Here is a 27365-nt window from a genome sequence, read left to right as displayed (position 1 = left end):
CCCCGGTTTTCCGGGGCTGGCCCGGGGGCGGTCCCGGAGCGGTGCCGCTGCCCCATGGCGCTGCGGGGCTGGCGCCCGGCCGCGGCCGCGCTCGCTGCGGGGCGGCCCCGGGGGAGCGACCCGGGGGGGGCCCCGGCTCCCGGAACGGGGCCGGGCCCGGAACCGGGGGCTCCGAGGGGAGCGGTGACAGCCGCGCTCTACGTGCATGTGAGAGACCGGTGGGGGCACCTGGGAACGGGGGGGGGGACACGGGAATAAGGGGGGGGCACCTGGGAACAAGGGGGGCGCACGGGGAGGTTTGCACGTGGGGACCATGGGGGGCACACAGGGGACCCTGGGGGTGCGCACAAGGGGGATTTTGGGAGCTGCACGTGGGAAGCGGGGGGTGCACACTTGGGGTGCACACTTGGGGGGGCTTCGCGTGGCACCTGGAGGCTTGCACGCCTAAAGGGGGGCTGCTCGTGGGACCTCGGGGGTGCACACGGAGGGGGGGCTGCAGGTGGGACCTGGTGGGCTTGCACATGGGGGTCCCCCGGCCACGTGTGGGGGTGCTGTGGGGGTCTCTGCGACGTGCATCCAACGGGGGCACCCACGGCATGCGTGCTGTGAGCCTGGGGGCAACACGGGGGTGCCCAGGGTGGGTCCCGGCCGCCCCCCCCACTCTTGCCCTGTGCCCGCAGTGGCCCTACTGCCGCAAGCACTGCTCCTACTGCAGCTTCAACAAGTACGTGGTGCCAGTGGTGGACGAGGCGGCCGTGCGTGCCTGCCTGGTGCGCGAGGCACAGACCCTGCTCCGCCTCGGCCGGGTGCAGAGGTGGGTGCCCAGCTCGGGGTCTCCGGGTGGGGGTCCTGGGGCCCCCTCCACAGCCGCCCGCAGCCTCCCCGCTGTCCCCGCAGCGTCACCTCCGTCTTCTTCGGCGGGGGCACCCCCAGCCTGGCCAGCCCCCACACCATCGCCGCCGTGCTGGAGGCTGCTGCGGAGGCCGCCCACCTCCCTGCTGGAGCCGAGGTGACGCTGGAGGCCAACCCCAGCTCCGCCAGCCCCGTGCGCCTCGCCGGCTTCAAGGCGGCCGGCGTCAACCGCCTCTCAGTTGGCGTGCAGGTGAGAGGGGCCCCCCTGTCCCCTCCTGTCCCCCTTTATCCCCCCATGGCCCCACACAGCCCCGCTGCCATCGTGCTCCTTCCACAGTCGCTGGATGCCACCGAGCTGCGGCTGCTGGGCCGGGAGCACACCGTAGACGAGGCGCGGGCGGCGGTGGAGGCGGCGCGGGGGCTCTTCCCCGGCCGCACCTCCATCGACCTCCTCTTCGGGCTGCCGGGGCAGAGCCGGGAGGCCTGGGCACGGAGCTTGGAGGCGGCGCTGGGGCTGTGCGACGACCACCTGGCCCTCTACCAGCTGACGCTGGAGCGGGGCACGGCGCTGGAGGCACGGGTGCGGCGGGGGGCTCTGCCCACGCCCCCCCAGGACCTCCTGGCCGATATGTACCACACCGCCCGGGCTGTGTTGGCGGCCGCCGGCTTCCGCCAGTACGAGGTGTCCAATTTTGCGAGGAAGGTGAGCCCCCCCCAGCCCCGTTTTATGCCCCCACAGCGGGTTCTGCCCCTCTTCACCCACCACACCGCTGTCCCGCAGGGCGCCCTCAGCACCCACAACCTGTCCTACTGGCGGGCCGAGCAGTACGTCGGTGTGGGGCCGGGTAAGCCCATGGAGAAGGGTGGCAGCAGGGCAGGGGGGGCACAGGGCACAGGGCTGTGCACCCCCTGCACCCCCTTCTCCTCCACATGCTGTTGCAGGGGCGCACGGGAGGTTCGTGCCGTGGGGTGAGGGCAGCCGCCAGCGGGAGGCCCGCGTCCAGACTCCAGATCCCGACGCCTGGATGAGGGAGGTGCAGAGCCACGGGCACGGCACGCGGAGGCGGGTGGCGCTGAGCCCCTTGGAGCAGTGAGTATGGGGCGTCCCCCGTGTGTCCCCCCCACCCCAACCCTACGGGCCCTAACACCTCGCTGTGCCCGCAGGCTGGAGGAGCTGCTCGCCCTGGGGCTGCGCACGGACGAGGGCATCACCCAGCAGGTGAGGCACCAACAGAGTGCGTGTGGGGGGGATCCCTGCTAATGAGCCGCCGCTAACGACCCCCTGCAGCGCTGGGGGCGCTTCTCCCCTCAGCTGCCACTGCGGGCCGTGTTCGGGGGGCCGGGGGAGGCGATGGCGCTGCAGCAGCAGGGCTGGCTGCTCCTGGACGGCCGGTGAGTACTGGGGGCACTGGGATGGGGGGGGCATTGCATGGGGCCAGGGGGGTCCCTGTGTGGGGTTGGGGGGGTCCCTGTGTGGGGCTGGGGCTCAGCCACTGCTGTCCCCCAGGGGTCTGCGCTGCACGCCCCAGGGGCTGGCGGTGCTGGACTCGCTGCTGCCAGCACTGCTCTGCCAGCTGCAGCGCGCGGCCGGCACCGGGGGACGAGGCACAGAAGGTCGTGGAGGACAAGGGCAGGAGGCTGCTGGAGGACAAGGTCCTGAGGCTCATGGAGGACAAGGCACGGAGGCTGTGGGGGAACAAGGCACGGAGCCTCATGGAGGACACGGCACGGAGGCTGGCAGGGTGCAAGGCCCTTAGGCTCGTGGAGGACAAAGCGCAGAGGCTTGGGGACAAAGCCTGGAGCCCGCTGAGGGACAAAGCCTCAGGCTGCGGGGGGACGAGGGCAGGAGGCTGACGGAGGACAAAGCACGGCGGGGACATGGAGACTGTGGGGGGACAAGGCACGGAGGCTGGCAGGGGACAAAACCATGAGGAGAACAACGCCCAGCAGCTGCTGGAGGACAAAACGTGAAGGCTGCGGGGACACAAAGCCCGGAGGCTGAGGGGGGGACAAAACGCGGAGCCCCCCGCGGCTCCGAGCCCTGAGGCAGCGGGGGGACGAGGCCGGGACCCCCCCTTTGGAGGTCCGAGCCCGGTGGCCGCCAGGGGGCGCCGGGGGGGCGGTGGCGCCGGGCTCCGCTCTGGGCCGCGGGGGCTCCTCTCGGTGGTGCCGTTGCCATGGGGACGCGGCGCGGCCCCGGGGGATGCAGGCGCAGGGCCGAGGGGCGCGGAGGCGGGGATCGGCCGCGGGGCAGGGCCGAAAGGAGCCGCGGGCCGGGACCCCCGCGGGTACGGGCACGGCCCTGGGGGTCGCAGGGGGCTGGAGCTGAAGGCTGGAGCCGGGGGGGTGGGGGTGTGGGGGTGCTGCGGGCCCTGCGCGTCCCGAGTGCACGGGGGGGAGCAGGCCTCAGGTGGCGCCTTCCCCTTTTTGTCCCCTTCCCTTCGCCTTTTTTAATCCGAGAGGCTCCTCTGTGTGTATCTGTGGGTAAAGGAGGTGCTGGAAGGACTTACGGGTCAAAAATAAAACGAGATACAAAACCAACCCAACGTTGCCTGCGGCTGATTCCTGCCTTGGGGTCTCTCTGAGCAGTTTACGTGCCCGGTTCTGGAGGGATTTTTGCAGTTTGGGTGCTCTGGAGGGGTGGCGGCTTTCTGAGGTGAAGTTTTGGTTCGTGGCCGATGCGTTGGAGTCGTGTGCTTGTGCTAGGAACTGGGGAAGGAAACTTGTCTGAGATTTCTTCCAGGTGCAGATAGCACGGAGTATTTATCTCATTAATTTGCTGTCATCAAGAACAAAGTGCATGACCCAGCTGAATCCTAGTGACCCACTTTGGCCCTTGTAGCTTCCTAAACTTTGATCTTCCAAGCATGAGAGATGCTGAATTTAATTGTCCCGCGTAACCTGAAAAGAACAGTTCAGCTGGAAAAACGGTTTGAGGCAGGCTGAGAGGAAGATGAAGTTTCTTCGGGAGAGTGAAGGAGAGGTCTTCCCTTCTGTGTTTCAGACAAGAAGGAAAAGGCATGTGAACAATCCATCTCAACGATTCTAGAGGAGCCAGAGCCTGTTCCATACGTTCTGCGAGGAGATGACATCCAGGCACTTGCAATTAAGCTAGAGGACCTGGAAAAAGTATGTATTTTTACTCATAGAAAAAGCTGCTTTCACTGAAACTTCCTCTGTGTGTGTGTATGTGTTTAACAGAGGGTCCTGTACATTCATTTAAACCAAAACCGACTGCTAGAGTTCAGTTCCCATTCCCTCTTGCCTGTGCTGCTTTTTATGACTTGTCAGGCTTATCAGGCTCAGTCCGTAAAAGTAAAGGGTTATTGATCCCGACGCGATGTTTTCACCTGCCCTTTTGGAACTACATTTCCAACTTCCTGATCTAATGAGAAGAGTATTTTGTTTAGTAGCTACCACCGCTTGCTTTCCAAAACTCGGGTCAAGCCATGTGAGTGGAAGCATTTGACACCAAGTGACACAGCAGAAAATTACCGGGAAAGCAATTTAAAACTCTTTTCCCTGTCCCAGTTATAATGCAGAGTCAAGAAGAGTGAGGTAGAAGCTAAACTGGTATCTCCGCAGTCAGGTAACGTGCCTCTCTGAGGAGGAGCAGCGTGCACCGATAGGACTTGTCTGTGTGTCCTGGAAGGGTCAGAAGGAATGAAGGTGAGTGAGTGTGTCACTAATTGCATCGTGATGGTTATTTTTGAAGCTCCATGCTCCACACCTTCCCCGTGACGATGGGAGAATTCCAGTTAGGAGGAAATTCCTCATTCGAAAATATCAACCCAAAGAGACAAAAAAGAAGGCCCATCTCCTGGTGGCATATCCTGTCTTCCCAAGGGCACCCGAGGAACAGCTGATTTTTTCTGGTATGGTTAAATTCCACATCTTGCCTTTGATTTTTGGTTTTGTCAAGCCTAGCTTTAGTCACCTGTCTCGGGGGTTGTTTGCTTGTTTATTTCTGTTGTAGGACCAGGACAGTTTGGTGATGGCTGTGAAGAGATTCTCCCTCACCACATTTTGGGAAGTCTGCAGGAGTTCAAGATGGAAGCCTTGGCCAGAGGAAACACTCAGGTTGGATTTTAAAATTGCAAAAATGTTGCTGTGCGGCGCTTTTCTAGAGGTGGAATGTGATGTATAAAGTACTTTATGATTTATTTCAGCACCTATCAAGAACAGGTCAGGCTTGAGGTGTGGTTTTCCCTGCCTTGTCCTACTCTGTGGGGCTTGCCTTCAGAGAAACTGCCCCAGCAGGTTTTGAAGTCGTGTGTGCAGGCGGAGGTCACGAAGGGAAGAATTACAGAGGCTTCCTCTTCCATTTCTGCTCCTGCTGACGGCATCAGCATGGGAACAGCTGGTGATGCAGCAATGCCAGAGCTTGAGTCCAGTTACTCAGCTAAATCCCTCCGTTGTTTTTGAGTGTGTTCCTAATGCCACGTTTTAGTTCCTCGCAGGGTGATGAGGTGAAGATGCTGCCAGTCTGAAGAATTCTTTTCTCCTCTGCTGTCCCGTTTTTTGTTGCATTAGCATTGTGTGCATTAAGAGTCAATTTAATGTTTCATTTCTCTTCAGCTAGCAGATTTTATTGAAGCTCCTTGTAAAGATGTTACTGCAGCAGTTTTAAAAGAAGAACATGGAGGAGAGAGAAAGAAAAAGGTTCGTCAGGCCCCACCATCAGAGCACAAAGCTCTCCAGAACTGGCACCGTAATATGGCCATCAGGAGAAAGCAGGAGAGGTATCTAGGAGGTGAGAGGAGCCGAGCTATAAATTCTGCGGGGACGTGGGGCTGTTTGGTGGCACCACCACACACTTCAGTGGGCAGAGCCAACCCGGGCTGGTCCTGCTGCCATTACAGCCTGCCTCCAGGTTCTCCAGGCTCCCCACACTGCTAGTGCCGGGGTCTGGAGAGGGCCCTGGGTGCTGTGGGGGGGTGAGCTGGTGGTTCTGGCTGGGGGAAGGACAGGGGACCTGATAGGAGACAGTAGATGGGGGTTACACCTAGCCACAATACCAACGGGTACGCTCAGAAGAAGCGCAGCACTTTTGATATTCCTTCTTTACAGAAATTCTTCAGAAGCCGGAAAATGAGTTGTTGATGAGCATCTCGGAGGATTACAGACAAATCCAGGAAGAACGTGACCTCATTGACCGCAGTCTCCCTGCCCTGTTTCCTGGAAAGGTGAGAGCCCCACTTGTTCTGCGTCCTGATGGCTCTGCTCTTGTGAAAGAGCTCAGACACAGGTGCTGTGAGTAACATCTGTGCAGCTCTGCCTTTAGATACTTATCAAAGTCATTCACTCTGAGTCCTTCAGCCTAGTATGCAGGCAGAGCTTTCGGTGATTTTAAAAATGAAAACACGAACTGTGCCCTCTGTACCAGTCAGACAGAAGTGGTGGTGTGCCTTGGCTCCTTGCTAACAAGCTGCTGTACATGGGCTGTGCCATTTCGTGATTCTTACAGGAGTGACATGCCCTGAACATCGTACTGGGGATGTGCCACAGTTGTTTCAGGGCCAGAAAGGTCAGATAGTTTGAATTTTAGGAATTTACACAGAGAAAGGGGTATGGGTACGTCAGGAGGATTATGGGAGTACCCTATGGTAACTTTTTTTTTACATTTATAATTCTTTCAAAGATTCTAATTTATGTGCTGTATTATTTTAGTACCATTCAACCTGTGTGTAGCACTAGATAGAAGAAAGTCTTCTTTTGTCTTTGACAGCAGCCTGCTAAAAATTCTGGCTTACCCTGCAGAAAAGGAATAATTTATAGACTTCTAAAATATCCTCACAAGCAGTGTTGGACACCACCTTCCTTTTAGCTTCGAGTCCCTGTGAAAATAGCAGGAAGCTCTCTTCTCAGCATCTCTGAAATTCTTGGTGGCAGCCTCGTTTTCTGCCCTAGGGCTACCGAACAGGAAGCGAGTTCTGGAGGCAGCCCGAGCGCATCGGAGATGAACTCACCGGCCTGATGCTGACCCTGACTCAGAGGGAGCGGGGCTACCCAGAGCCAGTCACTCACGTGGGGAAACCCCACACTGTGCGAATGGAAACGGGTAAGGGAGCCTTGCAGGGAGGCTGTAGCATTCCTAGTGCAGAGGCTCCCATTATCGTTGTCCCTTTTGGCAGCTGTAGCACGAGCTACTTGCTCGTCACCGTCACTCAGGCCAGCAGTAATCCAGAGGTAGGCTTGCTGCACGAAAGGCTGTGGTGCTGTAATTTCTGTGACGTGCCCAGCACACTGCTGGAATGAAACTCACACTACGAGACATGAGTGAAATAAATAGGCATGTGGGTATTTAGACAGTGAGCTCTTGGGTATTTCCACAGGTCTGAAGCCTCCGAAGAGGATCCCTTTCCGTCTAACCTGGGATAAGAGTCTTTTCCTGAAGCGCCGACGGCAGGAGCTAAAATCTGTCCTAGAGGAGCTAGACTTTTATAAGCCGGTAAGACTAGAGGAGCATGAAAATTCTTTGTGTCTCTCATCTCTAATGAAATGCTGTACAATAACATAAAATTGCCAAGGACTGGATCTGAAAAAAACATTAGGAACCTAAAGCTTAGCCCCGCAGTACTGATCTTAGCAGTTTCCACATTTCCAAAGGGCCACAGCCATGAAAGATGTCTGGCCTGTCTAAGTGATGCATGGACTGGGCTGGGAGCCTCAGAATAGGACCCTGAACCAGCAGCATGCAGCTGCGAAGACCTGGGCAACAAAAAGAAACCCCAAATACTGGTGTAGGACTTTGATTTTGTGCCTTAGGGTGGAAGGAAGACACCTTTCCCCATGTGGTTGCATACAAAATCTGAAGGCAGTTAGCCCCTCCTTTTAAAAACTGAATAGACCTCACCTTTTTCTTCAAGAAGCATGGCTCTTGGGATGAGAATGATGTGAGAAGGAGACTTCCCATCCATGAAGCATTTGTGGTGAGGAATACCGTCATCTATGGTTGTCAGGAGACTCAGAAGCAGTTAATTCCTGTCTAACTTACACATCTGTTGGGTACATCTAGAAACTATTAAGAGTGAGGTATCTGAGCTTCACTTTACTTGATTCAGTTGGTACATTTGCCCAGTATTTGACTTTTCTATAGAAAAGAGAAATTGAGGGCTGGTCATTTCTCTGTATGTCCAGGATCTGGACGGACTGGAGGTGATCGGTAAAGGGCAGCCCTTCACGTCTGTCTCAATGCAGTCTTTTCCATGTTCCACCAGTTCTGAAGATTCTGAGACCCTGTAAGTTTTATTTCATGACAGTAATAAACAATTTGGGGTGTGCACCATCCATCTGTAGGGATCTCTGTAGCTGCTCTTACCCAGAGCACAGGGGCACAGTGAGAGGCATGTGCCAATGCTAAAATCGACAGATTTAGGAGTCGAGTGGCCTAATGACTAAGGAGCAAGAGTCAGGGAAGTTTTCTCAGGCCTTTCCTCCAGTCTTGCCTCTGTGTGGCTCCTCAGCTTACATCGGTCGGGGTGGAGACTGTGCTCTAAATGATCTCCATTTGGCTGTCCCTTTGCAGCCTTCCACTTCCATCACCGGTTTTTCTCTTTTCCCCTGCCCTCTTTGTCTGTAACAAGGGACCCCTTTTCTCCTTACTCAGTCGTACCCTCAAGCCTTCCTTAAGCAGATACCATTCTTCTCCTTATTGTTCTGGCTGTCCTGTCCTCTTTGGTGGTGGCAAGTCTTTAGTTGGAGTTTGTTTGCCACATCTGCAGGGCTCTGTAAAGAGAGAGAGCTCTGTGGAAAAGCACTAGGTAGGGGTTTATTTCTTACAGGGTCTTGTAAGCCACCAGTTGTTCTCCCACCTCAGAAAGCGAATTTCACTCGACGGAAACATTTGTTGTTATTTTCTTCTGCAGTGACTCCTTAGGGGATTATTATGATCTGGTTCCAGAAGCAGTATGGGGTCCGTCTTTAGATTTCTGTGGCCAGCCTGCTCGTTGGATCAACTGCATCACTTCTTGCAGGGTAATTGTGCACTTCTTATTGTTTCGTTGAGCTAAGCTTGCTTGAGTTCCCGAGTCACGGCTGTACAATGAGTGTCACTCCCAGGCTGGAGAATGGGGGATTTATTCTGAGCATAACAGAGTGTCCCTGCGTTTTCTCCAGAGAGGTCTGGAAGCAGAAGTGATGGCTCTGTCTGTGGCGTGATGCTCAGACTCCCAGGTGCACTCTGTATAATGGCTGCTTCATTGGACCTGCCTTACAAGTTCTCCGACCGATGTTCAACCCCTTATTTGTGGTGTGACTTCAGGCAAGACAGAGCAGAAATTGTTATCTTTGTCCTTCTCTCTTCCTCACAGCATATAGTTGGCATTGCTGCCCGTCTCACTTTTGAGACTGTGGCTGGTGAAAAAGCCGAAAGCTTCCTGACGGTGAGCAACGATGGCACAGCTGCTGTCTGGTATAACTGGAGGAGGCTTCTCCAGCAGATTCCCTCCAGAGAAACCAAGCGGATGCAGTGTTTTTACTTTGATGCCAGACCAGGTATGAGAACTGCTGAGCTCTGAGACCTTTGTGCACGGAGCAGAGAGTACATATTCAGGTGTTATCTGAGCTGCTGAGTCTGACTAATGGCAGAGCAAGCCTCCTGGGTGAATCTTCTTAGGAAGCCACCCTGGCTGTCAGAGCTGACTCACACCAAAATAGGTGTGTGAGGCAGATCCTTTTCATGGGACTTGAAGGAAAGGAGGTTGCTCCTGCTCTGAATGTAAATGGGTGGAAAGCTGAGAAGTGAATCACTTTCTGATGGCGGACTGGGTATGATCTACCAGAGAGAGTACTGAGCTTTGCTGTAAAAGGAGCATTCAATGGAAGTAATACCAGTTCAGTAACATGGTAACTGGTGTAAATCTGGAGAGAGAAAAATTGTTGGATGAGGTGTGATAGCCAGCTAAGCTATGGGGAAAGAGTCTTATGAGGAGATGAGGACACTTGGTGGGGATTGGAAAAGAGCTGTGTTAATCAGGTGGATTCTTACAGAGCAGCACATTTTTCTCTCTAATTTCAGGTGTAATTTTGCCTGGAGAAACTAGAAAGTTTGTCTTTCTTTTCAAGTCAGAGAGAGCTGGCATTTTCAGCAAGTCCTGGGAATTTAGGACACATCCCCTGTTATTAGGAGGAGCTCTGCTGCAGGTGACCCTTTGGGGAATTGCTGTGTATGAGGATAAATTGGCTGACCTCAGAGAGAAACTGGAGGTAACCAAGCATGTAACTGTGTAAATGTGAGCTTTGAACTTAATATGCAAATAGAGGACAAGGGAGGGAGTGGAAGACATGGTATTTTCATTGCTCTACAATTAAGGCTGAGAGTGAGATGATTATTTATTTACAGAACGTCTGTACGTATTTAAGCAGGTTTGCAAAATAAAATCTAAGAACTCTGCAGTTTATTGTAATGTTATTAATGAAGATGTGATTATGCCACCTGAACAGTTCACACTGGTCCTTTTAAAGAAGATTTTTCTGTTTGTAATGAAATTCATTAATTAGCGGGGATAGGATTGTGTGTAATACAGTACGATATCAAGTAAAGTATAAATTGAAAATTACACTATGCATAGAAAAGTGTATTTTGTTGGGGAATTTTCTGTGGGGCTTATTTGAAAAGCTTCTGTAAGTATTGCTTGGTGTGGTGGGGTTTGCAGTTATTCTTTTCCTTGTAATACTGTATAAAATATACATGCAGTTACTAGAGTGGGTGTGAATTTGCTTGTGCACTTGTACACGGAGCGGGGACTCACGTTGTGCTTGTTGTGCTGCCTCAGTCTGAGCTGGCTGCTCAAGAGGGTGCTGCCATAGCAGAAGAGGCTCTGAAGGAACTTCTTGTCCGAATTCGGACCCCAGAGCGCACCCCATCTCCTGTGGATGCCTATGTCACAGAGGAAGAGTTGTTCCACAGGAAGAATCCCAAGGTGAGGCTTGCTATTTAATGGGCTACACGGGTGAAACAGCAGGGAAAGAAAACCAGCGGGGCCAGTGCGTCCGTGGCTTTCTGGGGGCTGACACAGCTTGCCATAGTGGCTTGAACAATGAATGTTGTAGAGGAAAGGCACAACGCATTTTGCTATTTACCTTTCCCCTGTTATCAAAGTTGCATTATCAGCATCGAGTGGTTAAGCAGCTGCAGGAACTGTGGAGACAGCACATGACCGTCCCTTCAGCCTCTGAGGAGAAAGTGCCCTCGACGAGCAGCGTGGAGGACGTGCAGCTCCAGGAGAGCGTCTCGGAGGCTCTCTCCACTCAGTGGAGTGCGACAGAGATCCCAGACTGGAGGAACTCACTCGATGTGACTCTGAGTCAAGTGCAGGTGGAAGAGGAAGAGCCAGGCCCCTCAGCGTGGAACTTTTCCTTCGAGGACTTTAAGCAGGTGGTCACCCTTGTTCCCTCTGGCGCCGTGACAAACCGATGGGCTTTTCATTTTCCTTACAAATAGCCTGGCGTACCCCAGCATGAGCCCACCCAAAGGTCTGCTTCCAATGTTCTCTGAGCTCGAGCAGATTTATGATGTGTGTTACAGAAAAGCACATCAGCTCTGCTGACCACACCCTCAGTGCTCTTGTAAAGAAATTCCCAAGAGAGGCTCTGAGGGCTGTTGTGTGACGAAGAAAAGAGAACCAGACAATGTAATAGATATTTTAAGCTCTTCCCCCATTAGCTTTCTGTCATCCCAGAACTGAATGCGGGGGGCAGGCTTAATCCCACAGCCTCTTGTGGCTTCCCCAAGGGCTCTTCTCCTTGGAGAGTCCTCCCTATTCATCAGAGCTCTAAGCGGGCACTCACGGCAGGCTGTGGATAAAATGCAGACCTCCCTAGATTAAAGCAAGAGTGGTTTGGATTCTGTCAGCAGTTTTTCTGTAGTGTTCTCTTGGAAACTTCTGCTGCTTCTCTGCTCTTAGAAGAGTTCTGTGTTGTTAGAAGGTCTTCTAACGTGCTAGACTTGTTCTACCTGTAGAGTTGCAGAGGGGCTTACAGTGGGTGAATCTAACTGGGAGATCTGGGATTGCTTCTCAGATCTTGGGTAACCTGTGCTCCTTGCCTAAATCTCCAGCCATGTCTGGGTGTGCAAGTGCCCTGTGCAACCTCCTTTCAGACCAGTGTCCAGGAAGAAATCTGTGGTGTGTTCCGTTGAGGTCAGGGACCAGACAATTGGGAATGAGAACTGAGAAGTGTTTTGTTTCTCTCACATCAGGCTATAAACTTGATCCCGACGGAGGAGCAGCGAGAAGAAGCACTGACCCAGCTCAATAAGGCAGCACTGGAGCTGTGTGTTGAAGAGAGGCCAACCCAGTCAGACCTTTTGTATCAAACCTGGTGTGTTACCTTTGCAAGACAAAGCTTATAAATGCCTTGTACAATCAACAGCCTTAACAAGTTCAGTTGCAAGTGTTGTGATGCAGATTGCATGTAATTATGTGAGGTCTAGAAGTCTTTTTTTTATGCTTTTTTTTTAATAGAGTAATTATAGCAGCTGTCTAGGACCCAAATGCCATTTCTTTCTGGAGATAAGTTTAGAATATTCATGTAATTTTGGGGAGTACACAAGGTTATTTCTGGCAAGATTATTCTGGGATATGTTTATGAAATCTTTGGGTAATTTTCTGTACCCTTTTACTCAGATAACTGTATCCTCCCTCATGCAGTTTCTTTTTTCTTTGCTCAAGCTTTCAGACTGTAAACATACCAACAGCTGCTAGCTGCTTCTAAATCACAGGAGTGCGGGTTCCTCTCGGTACACGCAGCAGATCAGTGCTGATTTACCAGTGTGTCATGTTGAAGAGCAGGAGACCTAGTTACCCAGTAATATTTATGGGTCCATGTGAGCCTGTTGACGTGCAAACCCAAGGAAAGTGATGTAGCTTCTCTCTGCCCAGATTTTTAGATGTTAGGTGTGATTGTATTGGTTTAGTTGGACAGAGCAGCTCTTTGCTGTAAGGCTCCTGGGCATTGGGTAAAAGAAGATGGCCTTGCCCCTACCTTTCCACCCCAAAATGCCCAGTTGCTGTGCTGTCTCCCTTCTGTTTCTGATACTTTTCTCAGTCTCCAGCTGTGGCGTGAAACAATTGATGGTCTGGTGAGTCACTCTCTGAAGCTGAGATCCCTGCTTGGCTTGCCTGAGAAGGACACCTGTGTAGATGTTCTTCCAGAGGAAACAGGTAAATGGTGCTTTTAGCACAGCAGGCAGATTCCATGGACTGGTGGCAATCCAGAAAACTTGCTGAGTTGCAGCTGAAACAGCAATGTCAGCTGTTTCCCCTCAAAGCTTTTATAAGAAAACGCATCAGAAAAAACAGCAGTGTGTGAGATAATAGTTGTGATCTGAGGTTTGGTATTAAAAACACGGACATGCATGGAGAAAAATGAATAAACGTTTTAATTTAGCTGGATTTTGGCCCTGCTTTTCACACTGACTAACTGAAAAAATCTATCGCATTTTTATCTCTTATATAAGCTTGTTCTGATGTATGTTTGAGACCTGTTCATTTAAACAAAGTACTCTTCAAGGTCATTGTTTTTCAGTGCAGTACAGCTCAGATGAATTAAAAAGAGCAAAATACGTGGCAAAAATAATATGCTTACAGTGCGTAGGTGCAACAGGCTTGTCTGTCTGGACGTGAAAATGTTGCTTTGGGTTAATTGGAATTCTTTCTTTTGTAGTGGAAGTAAAACAACCTATAAAAGGAGGAAAAGAAGACAAAATAACTAGTAGAAAAGAAGAGAGAAGGTCAATTGGTGGTAAGGATAGAGAAGACAAAAAAAGAACAACAAAGACTGCAGGGAAAGAGAAGGAGGTAAGTGTTGGGATCCCTGCTGAAAACTTGAGCACTGGGTTCTGGTGACAGTGCGGTGCATTCTGAGGCTGCATATCATGAGTTTGAGCTGATTTCCAATCCACCAAAAGAGGTGCTGATTGCTGGGTGCATCTTGCTACAATCTGAAAGGTGTTCTGATCTGTCACCCTTTTTTTCCTCCTCTGTCCCTGAATAGGAATTTCCAAACAGAAGAAAGTCAAAAGTAAAAGATGAGAAAAAGCTGAAATCTTCCACTTCATCACAGAAGGTGAAAGAGGTAGCACAACCTGTAGAAGCTGTAGTTACAGACCCCGTTGAACCTCCTCAGGACCAGGTGGACCCTATTTTGTATGGGACGTACCAGGAAAAGCTTTACATTGAAGTGAGTCTGGCCAAAGCTTTTACCTTTTGTTTTGCTTGTGCTGAAGCTTAGGTGGAGCAGTAAGCATTTTGTTAAACTCAGAAAACTGACAAATGTATGTCCATAATTCTGTGGCACGGTAAGTGTGAAATACAAGGTAGGATGTCCTTTATTCCAGCCTGGAGCCTGTTAACATAAATCCAGGCATTGCATAGCCACATGCGGGATTTCTATCTGGGATGCCTTTAGCATGCTTGCGGACTCTTGAGGGATCAGCAGAATTAATTGTATCTCGGATAATGTTAAACACACTTCATAGCCAGAAAAGTTATTACTAGAGCTAAGATCTGCTAGCAGGCAGCCACTTTTATGTGGTTGTGTGCGTGTCTGTACGTTTATATGCTCCTGCATGAGAAACTATCTCTGTGTTGTCAGTCGTGTCATCAAGATTTCATCATCCATTTTTACTGCAACCATCTTCTGTTAATTTCTGCTGCAGGTCTATGGGCTGCTGGATTCAATGGTGAGCAAAATGGTTTCTTTATTTGAAGAGCTAGAGAAAAATGGCGCTATAAAGCGGGAGAGCAAAGCACTTTGTAACTAGACATAGAATTAAATAAATAACCATTTTTACACAGATCCAGTGGAGATTCTTCTTTCTGAAGTAATGACGGGATTGTTACTTCTGCGGGTGGTCAATTGCCAATGAGAGACAAGGCAAGAGATATCACAGGCTCCAAAACCATTAAGACCAGGAAACACTGGTATCTCTACTAAGGAAGAAAAACTTAAAAGTGCCAGTCAGGATGAGAGATGTCAGTCTGCTTGCTAGCCAAGCAAGATTGAAAAACAAGTAGGGTGTCCCTTGTACTCATGAGCCCAAGGATTAGGACAGTAGCTTAGAAAAATCCATCTTGGTTTTGATCATATTCTTGACTGCTTGTCCAGTCTCCTCTCAGGACTTATTGACAGCGGCTTCTCTGGGGCATTCAGGATCTCAGTGAAAATGCAGTATTCTGAGGGATGTGCCACCTTGCCTTTTCTAGACCCAGTACACTTACACACATAACTATTCATGTGCTGATCATGCAGTCTCTCTTTATGCAGCCTAATGTACCCATGCCCCATTCTGAGTCAACTCTTACTTGCTTACTTCCAAGACTAATCGCTCCTGAATTAAAATGAGTGAAATTCATGCTATAAATATGGAGAGCAGGGTTGGGCCTTGTGTTAGAGCCACTCTTCCTGTCTCTGTCAGCCTGCGTGTGCATCTCTGCTTATCACCCCTTTCTGTCTGGGTTTCCTTGTGCTTCACAGCTGGAATGGAGCTTTTTTTTTTTTTGTGGAAACATACCCATTCTTAATGTTGTTTGCTCTGCTGTTGGGGTTGGGTCGAAGCAGACTTCCAAGGCAGGGCAAGCAGGGTCTCCCTTGACCTGGCACCGTACGTGGGTGAAGTGCAGCCTTCCTGCTCAAGCAGCTGGACAGCATTCCCCAGAAAGGCTTTGGCCCTGTAAATAAATGACATCAATGTAGATTATTAATTGAGGTTCATGATACCTTTGAGGTTCTTAGACAGCAGATTCATATCCATGCTAAGCATTACTGTTACAAATTCTGTACATGGCTGCACGGTTACACCAGGCATGTGTGCCTCAGGCACGTGCTCTTTTACATGGGAAACCACACCGACACGCGTCTCAGAGCCACATGCAGTACCAAATAACTTCCTTGTGCAGAGTTGTTTTCTTTTTGTTTCTTGTTTTAACTCATTTGCTATCTCTGGAGAATGTGTCTGTTCTTTCCCTCAGCTCCTGGCAAATCTGTAGCTTCTTTTGTTCTGCTGGCCAGGTGAGACCTTTCATGTTCTGAGGTGCTCTCTCTCAGCAGGGCGAGAAGGAGCATTTGGCTTCTGTGGAAGGACGGAGCCTCTTCTGGCGTAGCGGGCACAGAACCACAAAGGGAATGTCTCTGCTCAGCATTACTGGAGTGAGAATTTCAGCAACATTTTGAGAATCAGAGAGGAAAAAGGCCTGAAGTTGGGGTGTGTCTCACAGGCTCTGACAATAGCTCCTGCCTCCCTGGAGATCATTATCAGCTTGTGAATATGCCCAACTCAAACAGCTCAAGCCATCTGTCTTCTAGACAAGAGGCAGTCTGCACGTAACAGAGACAACGTGATTGTCTCAGAGGCAGGAATGCTTCTAGTTGGCAGTCTCACATTGAAAGATGGCAAAGCCCATGCATCTGGTCCAGCCTATAGAAACCAGGCTCCACATATACCTCTGCTCCCAGAAAATCTTGCTAGTAAGAAAACAGATAAAAGAAAATGTCCCTTTAGTCACATAGTAACGGATGGAAGGATGTCAGACGCTGTTCTCTCCTTCCCGTTCCAAGGGAGGAGCCTGGAGGCCTGGGGCTGGTGGCATAAGATTTTCTGCAAAGGAGAACAAATCTGCGTGCTGGGAATAGTCTATACTTTTTTGTCATAAATCTTGCCAGTGCCTCTTACAGCCTTGGACAAGAACCTCCTTGGGGACAATGTACAAACAGAGCAGGGGAAGGGCTGGGCTGGGCCAACAAGTGCAATATTCTGCGCCCTGGCTGCTGTATCTCTGAGCCAGCTCCGTTATTATTTTTTACACTGATTGGCACAAGTTACGTGACTGGAAATGGGGTGAAATTAGAACCAGCTTCCCAAACACACCCTTAGAAACACGTATACCCCTCATTTACGGGCCTGCTGTGAGCTGAGCTGTGAGCTTTATGTTTGGAGCCCCAGCCCTGGTGAGCGGGTCAGTCCTGCGCGCTGAAGGACGCGGGGGTGCTCCAGGCCCCATCGTGCCCGTCCTAGCAAGGAGAGCGCTCCTCCTCCTCCCCCAAACGCGGGCACTATTTGTATTAGTGTTAATAATTCCTGCTCTTTGCTATGTAACTGAGGTGAGTGACCTCCCTGGCCTTGCACGCCGCATACCAGAACCAACACGTGACGCGGGGCCTGGAGACACCACCGCTGTTAGGCTGGGAAGGGGTTTCCAGGAAAACGTGTGTGGAAGGTGACAGCACGTTTCCAGAAGGTTCTCACTTGTAGAAGGGGCCTGGGTGAGCAGCCAGCTTGCCCCAAAGATGGAAAAAATCAGCTTTAGAGCCTCGCTGGTTCACCACTTCCTTCACGAGGGTGCAGACCACCCAACAAGCCCTATGTGTGCACAGCTCTGCTGCTGCTTGTAGGGTGTTTTCTTCAGGAAGAGGAAAAGGCAGTGCCTGAAGGGCATCAAGCTGCCTTCTTGGGCCCTCTGCCCCTGCTGAGCTGTGGAAAACAGAGAGAAATCCCCAGGAGCGGGGTGGTGGGAGCCTTCCTTTGGGGTTGCCCTGGCCGGCTGCTCTCCTGCCTGACCCCATGGCAGTGCTCTTCCCACAGGCCGCAGCCGGGAGCGGGACTGGGTGCGTGTTCAGCTGGCCTGAGCCTGTCGGGGAAATCGGGCTGAGGAGATCCACAAAGCCCCTGGAAGCCCAGGGCCTCCCTGATGCCTCCTCCCCGTGACCCGAGGCAGGGCCCGGGGCGAGATGGGTCCACTCCCTGGTGGGGGAAACAGCAGGGGGGTGTGATCCCCTCCCCAGTGCCTCGGCACCCAGGAGATGCTTTCTGTTATGGCAAATGGCAGTGATATTAAAAAAGATGATATATATCCGTACTACTTGAAGGCCTGTCACTGATTAAAATGGAAGGCAGAGGCCGGGAGAGTGGGGGTGGCACTGAAGCAATCGAGAGACATGACTTATTCTGTAATGTCATCTGATGCCTCCCTCTCTCCCTGAGCCAGGCTCTGGGAGCTGTTCGGAGCAGGGGAAGAAGCCGCTCCAAATTTAGATCCCGGGCAAAAATTTTGCCGAACTCAAATTGCAGCGGGCGGCGGCGGCGGCCTTGGGTACCAGAGAGGGAGCTGCATTGCTGGGGGGGGGGGAGGGAGGTCAGCATCATTGGGAGGCGCTTCCAAGCCTGGGGATGGCCGGCTCCTGTCTAAAAATAAGGGGGGAGGGAAAAAAAAAATATAAAAAATATATATATAAAAAAAAACGAGCTGGCAGCCTGCCAGCGAGGGGCAGTGACTGAGCATTTAGAGCATCCCCGCCTCCCGCATGCGGCGGGGCAGGGGCTCGGCGCCGCATCCCCCAACCCCCGGTGGGGGGGGAGTGCGCTAGTTCGGATTTTAGGGTCTCGGGGACACGGGGAGGGGGGGGGGACACCCACGTTAAAGGGCTGGAGGGGGCCGGGCCGGGGCTCGCTCGGCCCCGAAGGGGTTAAGGCGGGCAGCCGGGACCTGCCCAGCCTGCCCGGCAGCTCGGCGGCGCGCAGCAGGCAGCGGGAGGGCTGCGGCCGCCTCCTGCGCGCTCCCGGCCCCCGGTGCGCGGTCCCGGTGCCGGTGCCGGTGCCGGCCCCCTCCGTGCACGGCGGGGCTCGGCCGAGGTAAGAGGGAGGAAAGGAAGGAGGGAGGGAGAGAGGGAGGAAGGTTCTGGACGGCCCCGAGCATCCGCAGGGGTTGCGGAGCGCAAGGGGGGGGGGGGGGGGATGCGGATCCGCCGTGGGCCCGGATGGGGTTGGGGGGTACCGGGGGGTACCGGGGGGTGCAGGGGGGTGCCGGGGTCCCGCTGCGCACCGGGGGAGGGTCCCGGTCCCCGCCGGTCCCCGCCGGTCCCCTGGAGCCGCCGGTGCTGCCCGCCGGGGGGCTCTGCCTCCATTTCGGGCGCTGCGCCCTCCCAGCCCCGCACCTGAGCGGGGACCCAGCGAGCCCCCCCCCGGGTGCCCCCAGCCCCTGTCCCCTCTGCCCGTGCCCCCTCCGGGTGCCCCCAGCCCTTCCTGCTCCCCCCTGACCCCGTTCCTGCTCCCCCACCCTTGCGTCCCCCCCCCCGCTTCCACATCCCCTTCTCCTCCGCAGTGCCCTGCGCCGGGACACGGGCGATGGGGACCTGTCCCCAGCCCCCGGTGTCCTTCTCCCACCTGGCAGCCTCCAGCTCAAGGTCACTGCAGTAATTCCATATGAGCTGCCGGGCACTGCTGCCTTATCTCCTGCACAGCTTCTGTTTCACTGCCTTTATATTCCGGGGGGATACCGGGCTGGGTACAAACCCGCTGCTTCCAACGCCGCTGGCAGCGCTCCAGCCAGGGCCGTGCTCCTCCACCCGCTGTCCCAACCCCTTTTCCCAGCTCTATCCACGCAGACTTCGCAGAAGCCTGGTGAAATCCATCTGGGACCAGGTCTCCGGCCGGGACGAGTGGTGCCGGAGCCGGTGGCACTGGGTTGGGGCTCTCCCAGGCTAGGGGGGGACCCGCTGGGGACAGGAGGTGACATCCCTCTCTGGAGGCCGATGGACGGGCACGCCGGTGTTTGCTGGGCCGGTGGCACCTTTGGAAAGCGTGACTTTATCTTCCTGCTGGGTGGCGGTGGAAAGCAGAGCACGGAGCCAAGTCCCGGAGGACTTTGCCGCGCCGCTGCCCTCGTCCCGAAGGCGTTTCCGCGCCAGCAGCGTCGCGGCCGCCCGAGCCAGGCTCTCCTGGTGGGATCCAAAGGCCGCGCCGAGCAGCGGCGTTGCGAAAGGGCATCGACACAGGGAAGCGTCGGGGGAGAGAAACTCGGGCCGCCTGCGAGCGCGGCGGTGCCAGGCTGCTCTGACTCACGGGGACGTCGCCGGCGGTGCCGCGGTGCCGCCGTCCCGCCGGAGCAGGAGGTGCAGGACCGGTTGCACGGGTTGCGCGGCAGCGCGGCGGGTGCCGTGCGTGGCTCGTGGGCACGTCGGCACGGCCCCGGTGCGGTTCTGCGGCGGCTGGAGAGCCCAGTGCCGGCGGTGAGGCCGGCCACGGTGTGGTGGCTGCGGTGCAGGGAGGCGCCGGCGTCGTGAGCTGGGTGTTGGGACGGGCACCGGTAATCGGCGGCCGCGTTCGTGGCTGGGCAGGGGAGATAGGCCTGTGCCCGGCAGCCTTATCGTGGAGTGGGGAAGCGTTGCCGGTGAGTTTTGGGGTGGGAGCTCTGAGCAGCTCAGCTCCCAGCCCGGCGGTGGGGAGCCTGCTTCCAGCCTCTCTGCCTCTTGGCTTTGCTGATCCCCCAAGGCAATGAGGGTTGTGGTGTTTGACCGCCCCGTGGGTGAGGCTAGCGTGGAGCAGGGCACAGAGCTGTGATGGGGTCACAGGAAAATGGGACAACGACGAGCCACGTGGTTTGGCTGGTGAAGGATGGGCATTTCCCAGCAGCAAGGGCCCAGGGCAGCTCCCGGCCCTGCCAGCCCTGGTTGGTGGCACGGCAGGGACCCGTGGTGACAAGCAGCAGCGTCAGGGTGCCCATGGGTGCCTCGTGGCCACCCCACAGGAAGGGGATGCGGGGAAAAGTCAGCCGGGAGCCTCGTGGGCGCGTTTCGACAGCAGCCACCCGTGCCAGGAGATGGGCACAGGGTAGGCTCGGGCAGGATCTGGGGATTTTGCAGCGGGTTTTGGGTTACCCGCCCTGTCTGCTGGCCTGGCGCCGGGGTAGCCCCCTGATTTAGCAACCCCGCAGCAGCACGTGTTTCCATCCCAGAAGCAAAATCACCAAGTTTGCTCAGCAAAACTGTCAGGGCAGGCTCTGAGTCACGCCAGGCCTTTATTTTCGCCCAGCGTGTCCTGGCGGCGCTGGGAGCCTCGGGGGGGGGTGCAGGGGAGCCCCCAGGCCGTGCGCTGCAGGGGGCTGGGGCCCGGAGGCAGCCTGGGGCTGGGGGAGGGAGCTGCCATTTGCAGGTGGGTGCTCGTCGCAGCAGAAGCGCCTGGTAAAAGCTCATCCAAATGTTGCTGAATCCGAAGCCAAATCTCTTGGCAGCTCTGCAGTGCTAGGTATCGGTTTTCTCTAAGATATTTTTTTCCACCCTGAGCATCTTGCATCCCTCCTGCTTTCGGTGAGCGTCAGACGCGGTGGCGACGGGCCCTTCTACCTTGAGAAGCGTCCTCGGTGCCGGCTGAGGGCTTTGGGCTGGGGCTCTGGTGGCACGGGGCTGGTGCTGAGGTCTCTGTGTCCCCGTTCCCCGCTGCAGGTGCCGGTGAGGCCGTGAGCGCCCGTCCCTTCCCCGCCAGCAGCGCTCGCCGCCGGCGGGCCCCGGGCAGGGCGCAGCCATGACGACCTCGGCCCTGCGGCGTCAGGTGAAGAACATCGTGCACAACTACTCGGAGGCGGAGATCAAGGTGCGGGAGGCCACCTCCAACGACCCCTGGGGGCCCCCCAGCTCCCTGATGTCGGAGATCGCCGACCTCACCTTCAACACGGTGGCCTTCGCCGAGGTCATGGGCATGATCTGGCGGCGGCTGAACGACAGCGGCAAGAACTGGCGCCACGTCTACAAAGCCCTCACCCTGCTGGACTACCTCATCAAAACCGGCTCCGAGAAGGTGACCCACCAGTGCCGGGAGAACCTCTACACCATCCAGACGCTGAAGGACTTCCAGTACGTCGACCGCGACGGCAAGGACCAGGGCATCAACATCCGGGAGAAGGTGAAGCAGGTGATGGCGCTGCTCAAGGACGAGGAGCGGCTGAAGCAGGAGCGGGCGCACGCGCTGCAGACCAAGGAGCGCATGGCCCTCGAGGGCATGGGCAGCGGCAGCCACCAGGCCGCCTACGGCCGCCGCGCATCGCCCTACGGCGACGACTACGGCCGGACGCGGGGCTCGCCCTCCTCCTTCAACTGTGAGTGCTCCCGGCGGGGAGGAGGTGGGAGCTGCGTGCGGGTCGAGGTGGGAGCTGTGTGCGGTTTGCTGCGCCCACCCCAGCGCTCCCCCTCCGCTTTTTGGGGTGCTGGTGGCGATGCTCGGCTGCGGTGTGCAGCTCGTTTGTGGTCGCAGGTGTTAATTAGGGGGTATGGGCCTTGGGGAAACCACCTGTGGAGCTGTGGATGGGGTCAGGGAGGCTGTTGGACTGGTGGCTGGTCTCCTCCCTGATGTCCCAACGCTGCTCCTTCACCTCGTCTTCTTTTCTCTCCCAGCATCGTCCTCATCCCCACGGTTCGCCTCTGACCTGGAGCAAGCGAGGCCGCAGACGACGGGCGAGGAGGAGCTGCAGCTGCAGCTCGCCCTGGCCATGAGTCGGGAGGAGGCCGAGAAGGTAGGGCCGTGGGGCCGGGGTGTGCCCCACACCCAGGATTATCTGTGGGGGCTCAGCCCCTGTGGAGGACAGCGGGTATGGGGCTGCACGAGGGCTGTGCACAGACCCACAACTGCACCGGGCTGCTCGTGCTGTGCCTGCATCCCAGTCACCAGCAGGCAGCGGGGGCACCGGCTGTCCATGCTGCCCGTCCTCGTGCCTGCAGGGACAGCACCAAGGCTGAGACACCAAACCTAGCTGCCCTCATCCACCGAGGTCTTCTGGTCCCGTTTCTCTTGCCTTGGTCGGGAGGCGATACGTCCCGCTGCATGGGGCACGGCTGCCTCTGCCTGCGGCTGCTCCTCTCCAGCTGGCAGAGCCGAGCGGGGATGCGGGCAGCAAACGAGCCCCAGCCCCAGCTGTGCAGCCTCCCCCAGGGCTGTCCCCTCTCCTTCCTGCCCCTTTTCTTTGGGCACGGCTTTATTTGCACACCGGCTGAGACTGCTGCCGGCTGGCACAGCCCATGCGGGGACGGCCGGGCACACCAAGGACGTGGGCAGTGTCCTTGGGGGGCTGGCACCCAGCATCACGTCCTCGGTCCTGCCGGGGCAGGGGACACGCTTCAGAGGCAGTGCTTGCCACTGCCTGCCTTCCCCTGCCTGGTGGCTCTTCTGGAGGCTGAACAGCATGTGCGTATCCCTATTTTAGTCCTGGAAATGCAGTATTTATAGCTTCCACTCGCTGCTGCGATGAGCTCTGTAGGAACATGCTCTCGAAAGCGCTGCCTCTCGGAGCCCCCCTGGGCTGTGCACACGCTTGCACACGCGTGCACGGCCGTGCACGTGCGCACCCCCACCAGGCATCCCCGCTCCCAGCCCTGGATGAGTGTGGTGGGGCGGCGATTGGGGCTGCCGTGGTGGCGTGGGGACGGCCCCTCTCCAAAAATTGCCTCGGGTCTGAGCATCCATGCCCCAGAGGAGGGGACGGGAAGGACTCCCGAGCTCAGGCTGCTCGGGGGCTGGAGAGCTGGGGGCTGCAGCAAGCCCTTGGGCACGCTGCGCAGGTAGGCGAGGGGCTGCTGGAGGCTGGTGGCAAGGACGGCGACCACTGAGCCGCTCGGCAAGCTGAGGCCCAGCTGAAATTTCACCCCATTTCCTCTGTTGGCAGAAGCCACTTCCTCCACTTTCCAGCACAGACGAAGAAAGGCAATTGCAGCTAGCGCTCGCGCTGAGCAAAGAGGAGCACGAGAAGGTACCTGTGCCCCGCAGCCCCGGGTGCTCCTCTCTCTTGCACTTGGGCTTCTCTCTGCCTCCTGCGGCCGCCGGCCCCGCTGCCGGCCCCGCTCTGGCGCCTGCTTCGCTTTTGCTCCTGCGGGGACGTTCGCTGCGTGCTCTCCCGGTGGGCTCGGCCCCGCAGGAGCTACCCCTGCTCGGATGCTGGGACTTTCTGGGGATGCGGTGGCAGCTCCTGCGCCGGGTCTGTCTCCTGGAGGAGGTGTCGGCTGGGGGGCCCCGTCCCGCTCACGGCCCCGTCCCTTGTCCCCGCAGGAGGTGAGGGCTTGGCAAGGGGAGAACTCCCTGCTGCAGAGAGCCTTGGAGGAGACTGCCCAGGGTGGGGAGGAAGAGGAGGAAGAGGATAAGATGAAGAAAAGCCAGGTGAAGCACCAGGGCCCTGGGTGGCCGCACATGCAGCTCCCGAGCGACGCTGTGGCCCTGGGCTGGGCTGGCAGGTCTGTGCTGTGCTTCCCTTACGCCTTTATTCCCGTTCTGTTCGCAGTCCTCTATCCTGGAGCTGGCAGATATATTCGGGCCGGTGCCAGCCCCCTCCAGCCACACGTCTGTCGACCCGTGGGACGTGCCAGGTAGGGGCTGCTCCACGTCTGCCACAGCTCGGGGCAGCGGCAGGGTGCTCTCCCCAGTCCCTGCCCCTGCCCGGTTCCCACCCGTTCAGCACCTTTGGCTTCTCCCCCCACCTCTGCCCCATCCTCTGCACGCCTGGGTGGCGATGCTGGTGGGAAGCCACAGTCCCTGGGTGCATCCCTAACATTCAGCATCCCTCTGCCCCCCACCCCGTTCCCCTCATCTCCTTTCAGATGTGAAACCCAAAGCGGAGCCGGCAGCCTGGACCGGCACGACAGACCCCTGGGTGCCAGTGCCAGCTGGCAGCGGGGAGCCCCTGCCCCAGGCGAGCGCCTCGTCCCAGCAAACCCCTGCTGGGCCCTGGGATTTCCACCCTGCTGCCACCGACCCGTGGGGGAAGGCGCCCGCCCCTTCTGGCTTCTCTCCCGGGGACCCCTGGGGGACGACGTCCCCTCCTGCCCAGGGCTCCGGTGCTGCGCCAGCGACCGACCCTTGGGCTGCTGTGGCTGAGCCGCCCCCTAACCCTGGTAAGTCCTCGGGCAGGGATTTGGTTTTGCTGGGGATCGTGCACGGCGCTGGCTGGTGCTGCCGTCCTGGGTGCCCCTTGTCCCGCAGCCAGCTCCGCGAGCACCTCCTGCAGGACCTCTGCCTGCTCCTTGGTGTGCCGAAGGTTTCAGGGTACCGTTAGGCTCTCTCTCTGCCTGCAGTAGTCTGCTTTAATTAATGTGGCACAGTTAACGGAGCCCTCCCATGGGAGTGGGTGGCAGCCACCGCAGCGCTCCCGCAGCGGGGTGGTGCCCCCACCCCCGATACCTGTTGGCTGTGCTCCCCCCGAAACTCCCCTACGTGCCCGCCGAGACAGGACGGTTGCTGTCCGCACCTGCCACGTTGCAGGTGGGGAGCTGTTTATAGGAAAAACGTGGGTTTCAGAGCTCGGTGCTGCTCTCGGTTCCTCCTCGGTTGTTTCCTCCCACCTCGTGGCAGTCCTGTTTCCGCTGCCCCAAATGCACAGGGAGTTGCCCTGATTTTTGGTCCCTAAGGGGGAGCGAGAGCAGAACCAGCCCTGGGTGCAAGCACTGGTTGTTAAAACGGCCTCCTCGTGCTGTTTCCATCCTGGTGGCCCTGTCCCCGCTGCCTTGGCTGGCACTGCCTGCTCGGGACCGAGCTCCTGCTGTGCCCATCCCGGTCTCCATGGGCTGGTGGGTGCTGCTGACCCCGTCCCCGCAGCCCCCGTTGCACGCCTGCACATCTCCCACCCCTCGCCTTCCCGCTCGCCCCCCTCCTGGAGTCTCACCTCTTCCCCCCAGCTGCAGGGGGGGACGCTTTCGACCTGTTTGCAAAACCTCCCGAGGCGGCTGAGCAGCCGGAGCCGGAGCATTCGCAGCCGCCCTCCTCGGCCAAGTCCAGCAGCCCCGCGGGTAAGCGCCGGGGACACGGGCAGGGGCCGATTTGGGCTGGTGGGGACGTTCCTCCGTCCCTGCCTCCAGCCAGGAGCTGCTCCTGCATCTTTGCATGGCTCCTTGCTGGCGTGGCCAAAGCTCGTCCCCACGTGCAGCCACCCGTGCCGTGGCCTTCGGGTGCCCCGCAGCCCAGGGGGTAGCCCCGGTCCCTGTGGGCACCCCCGTCCCCGATCCCTGCTGCCTCCCGTGGTGCTGCAGCCTCAGCCCTGCTGCAGAGAGGCTGCAATCTGGCAAGATGTGCCCCTAAATGCCCCGGGGGGTGACGAGGGCAGGACATCACATCACTGTCGGCATCCCACGGGTGGCTCATGCATCTCGTCTCCCCTGCCCCAGAGCTGGACCCCTTCGGCGACCTGTTCCCCAGCACCAAGCAGGACGGGGCGAAGAGCTTCGACCTCACCAACCTGGCAGACTCCCTGGCCGAGTCCTGCAAGGAGCGGAAGGACTGTAAAACCCCCGAGGCCTTCCTCGGCCCCGCCGCCTCCTCCCTGGTCAACCTGGACTCCTTGGTCGCGCCGCCGCAGGCAGCCAAGACGCGCAACCCTTTCCTCTCGGGTAGGTCCCGGGGTGCCAGGGCCACATGCTCCTGGGGTTCCCAAAGCATTGGGTGGGAGAAGGGCGCTCGGGGTGGAGGCCGAGGAGGACGAAGAGGAGGAGGAGGGTGCGGAGGACGCGCAACCGCCTCGACGCACCTCACCTTGACGCATCCCCTTGTCTCCTTGCAGGTCTCAGCACGCCGTCCCCCACCAACCCCTTCAGCCTCGCCGAGCAACCCAAACCCACGCTCAACCAGATGCGGACCAGCTCGCCCGTGCCCGGCCTGCCCGCTGGCCTCCCCGTCAACGCCATGACCTACAGCGCCTCGCTGCCGCTGCCCCTCAGCAGCGTCCCCGCCGCCCTCCCTGCCTCCGCCAGTGCCTTCCCCCAGGCCGGCGCCGGCCCCTTCCCCGAGCTCCCCAGCACCCTCCCGCAGCCCTTACTGCCGCTGAGCGGCCCCCCGGCCCCTCCAGCCTCGCAGGGGGGTCTCAACCCCTTCCTCTGAAGGCTCCAGACCAGCAGCACGTGTAGGCTCTCGCCCCTTCCCCGGCTGTTATGGCCCCCTTGGCGTTTCCTCCTGCACAGACCCTTAGGGCAGCCGGGTCGCTCGCCGCAGCGGAGGATGCCTTGTGCTGGGGTGGGGGGGTCACAGGCAGCCAGCATGGAACCCGCAAGAGGAGCCCGGCCTCATGGGGTGCCCCCAATACAGCCACCGGCGGAGGACCCGTGGCAAGGGCTTCGTTTTTTGGGGCCCCGCGCATCGGGCGGGGGTCCCGGTGCCGGCCCCGCGCTCTCGCTCCCTTTTTGCCACGGCGCTTGCATGGAGCCCCCCGGGGCTGCCGGCTGCGCTACGGGACGGTCCCGGGGGACGGGGAGGATTTGGAGCTTATCCCTTTCTGCTCCTTTTTCCCTCAAAACGTGCCCCCCTCCCCGCCAAATCTCGTCCCCCCGAATGCTTCGCGCTCTCCCCGCTCTCCTGGATGCCGCTGCTCCGCTTGGCCCCGCGGCCCCGCTCTGCTGTCACCTGTGTTATTTACCAGCCGGGGGGGGCGACCCCACACCCCCTGTGTGCTCAGCGGACTTTGTACCCCCAAAAAAATCCCTGGAGCCCCCCCCGGGAGCCTCGAGCAGAGCCTGGACCGGGAGCTCCTGACCCCTGCAGCCGCTGCTTGGGGTTGGGGTGTGGAGGCGGGGGGGGCTCGGGGGGTGTCAGGGGGATGTTAGGGGGGGATCCAGGGGATTTTGGGGGGGGTCCAGGGGGATTTAGGGGGTGGGGGGGCGGCAGGCGTTCCCGCTTCGGTGCCTGCACGGTCCCGGGGGCTCTGCGGCTGTACCCAGGACCCCATCAAGCGCCCGTACGACAATAAAATTCTCCACCCAGCTGTGGCGTGCCGCCT

The 27365-nt window shown here is 57.3% G+C and overlaps 3 protein-coding genes and 1 long non-coding RNA gene across 11 annotated transcripts; 3 read left to right on the top strand and 1 right to left on the bottom strand.

Annotated features, from left to right (window-relative positions):
• Positions 1 to 39: 39 nt before the first annotated feature.
• On the top strand, positions 40 to 3393 carry RSAD1 (radical S-adenosyl methionine domain containing 1). Its single transcript, XM_084492296.1, has 9 exons — positions 40 to 207; positions 681 to 814; positions 898 to 1102; positions 1190 to 1555; positions 1634 to 1697; positions 1795 to 1942; positions 2017 to 2071; positions 2141 to 2244; positions 2360 to 3393. Exons 1-9 carry the CDS (start codon positions 55 to 57, stop codon positions 2607 to 2609), a joined length of 1479 nt encoding a protein of 492 aa, XP_084348422.1. The 5' UTR covers positions 40 to 54; the 3' UTR covers positions 2610 to 3393.
• Positions 3056 to 17962, top strand: MYCBPAP (MYCBP associated protein; the record flags this gene model as incomplete). 4 transcript variants are annotated; one of them, XM_084492281.1, is made up of 19 exons in its annotated part: positions 3056 to 3140; positions 3857 to 3981; positions 4568 to 4727; positions 4829 to 4932; positions 5431 to 5605; positions 5923 to 6038; positions 6763 to 6913; positions 7188 to 7303; positions 7993 to 8093; positions 8721 to 8829; positions 9165 to 9348; positions 9872 to 10059; positions 10629 to 10775; positions 10955 to 11230; positions 12053 to 12174; positions 12901 to 13016; positions 13519 to 13652; positions 13849 to 14034; positions 15904 to 17962. In XM_084492281.1, 19 exons carry the CDS (start codon positions 3056 to 3058, stop codon positions 16024 to 16026), a joined length of 2718 nt encoding a protein of 905 aa, XP_084348407.1. In that variant the 3' UTR covers positions 16027 to 17962. The 4 variants fall into 4 exon arrangements, 3 of the variants coding, with proteins under 3 accessions (XP_084348407.1, XP_084348408.1, XP_084348409.1); XM_084492282.1 differs by lacking the exon at positions 15904 to 17962 and adding an exon at positions 14513 to 14652; XM_084492283.1 differs by lacking the exons at positions 3056 to 3140; positions 15904 to 17962 and adding exons at positions 3299 to 3508; positions 14513 to 14652.
• Positions 13212 to 19921, bottom strand: LOC311420919. The gene is made up of 3 exons (XR_014684617.1): positions 19013 to 19921; positions 15368 to 15524; positions 13212 to 13533 (listed from the first exon to the last, which is right to left on the bottom strand). It is a non-coding gene; the product is annotated as an uncharacterized lncRNA (long non-coding RNA).
• On the top strand, positions 18330 to 27348 carry EPN3 (epsin 3). Of its 5 annotated transcripts, none has more exons than XM_084492288.1 (10): positions 18330 to 18481; positions 21070 to 21719; positions 22015 to 22133; positions 23280 to 23363; positions 23660 to 23767; positions 23889 to 23973; positions 24205 to 24498; positions 25279 to 25389; positions 25765 to 25986; positions 26157 to 27348. In XM_084492288.1, the coding sequence occupies exons 2-10, from the start codon at positions 21149 to 21151 to the stop codon at positions 26471 to 26473; spliced, it is 1911 nt and encodes a 636-aa protein (XP_084348414.1). In that variant the 5' UTR covers positions 18330 to 18481; positions 21070 to 21148; the 3' UTR covers positions 26474 to 27348. The 5 variants fall into 5 exon arrangements, with proteins under 5 accessions (XP_084348414.1, XP_084348417.1, XP_084348418.1 ...); XM_084492290.1 differs by lacking the exon at positions 18330 to 18481 and adding an exon at positions 19610 to 19740; XM_084492289.1 differs by lacking the exon at positions 18330 to 18481 and adding an exon at positions 19884 to 20018.
• Positions 27349 to 27365: the final 17 nt, after the last annotated feature.

This window comes from Aythya ferina (genome assembly GCF_964211825.1).
Source record: "Aythya ferina genome assembly, chromosome: 18".
Taxonomy (NCBI): domain Eukaryota; kingdom Metazoa; phylum Chordata; class Aves; order Anseriformes; family Anatidae; genus Aythya; species Aythya ferina.
The sequence above is the reverse complement of the archived record's forward strand: the minus strand, read 5'-3'. Positions and strand labels throughout refer to the sequence as shown.

What these genes read in the sequence shown, in the direction of transcription:
- RSAD1 (XM_084492296.1), top strand. Translation starts at nt 55, where the DNA reads ATGGCGCTGCGGGGCTGGCGCCCGGCCGCGGCCGCGCTCGCTGCGGGG. An exon ending in TGTCCAATTTTGCGAGGAAG is followed by an intron (nt 1,556 to 1,633) that starts GTGAGCCCCCCC and finishes GCTGTCCCGCAG; the next exon opens with GGCGCCCTCAGCACCCACAA. An exon ending in GTACGTCGGTGTGGGGCCGG is followed by an intron (nt 1,698 to 1,794) that starts GTAAGCCCATGG and finishes ATGCTGTTGCAG; the next exon opens with GGGCGCACGGGAGGTTCGTG.
- EPN3 (XM_084492288.1), top strand. Translation starts at nt 21,149, where the DNA reads ATGACGACCTCGGCCCTGCGGCGTCAGGTGAAGAACATCGTGCACAAC. An exon ending in CTCGCCCTCCTCCTTCAACT is followed by an intron (nt 21,720 to 22,014) that starts GTGAGTGCTCCC and finishes TTTCTCTCCCAG; the next exon opens with CATCGTCCTCATCCCCACGG. An exon ending in CAAGTCCAGCAGCCCCGCGG is followed by an intron (nt 25,390 to 25,764) that starts GTAAGCGCCGGG and finishes CCCCTGCCCCAG; the next exon opens with AGCTGGACCCCTTCGGCGAC.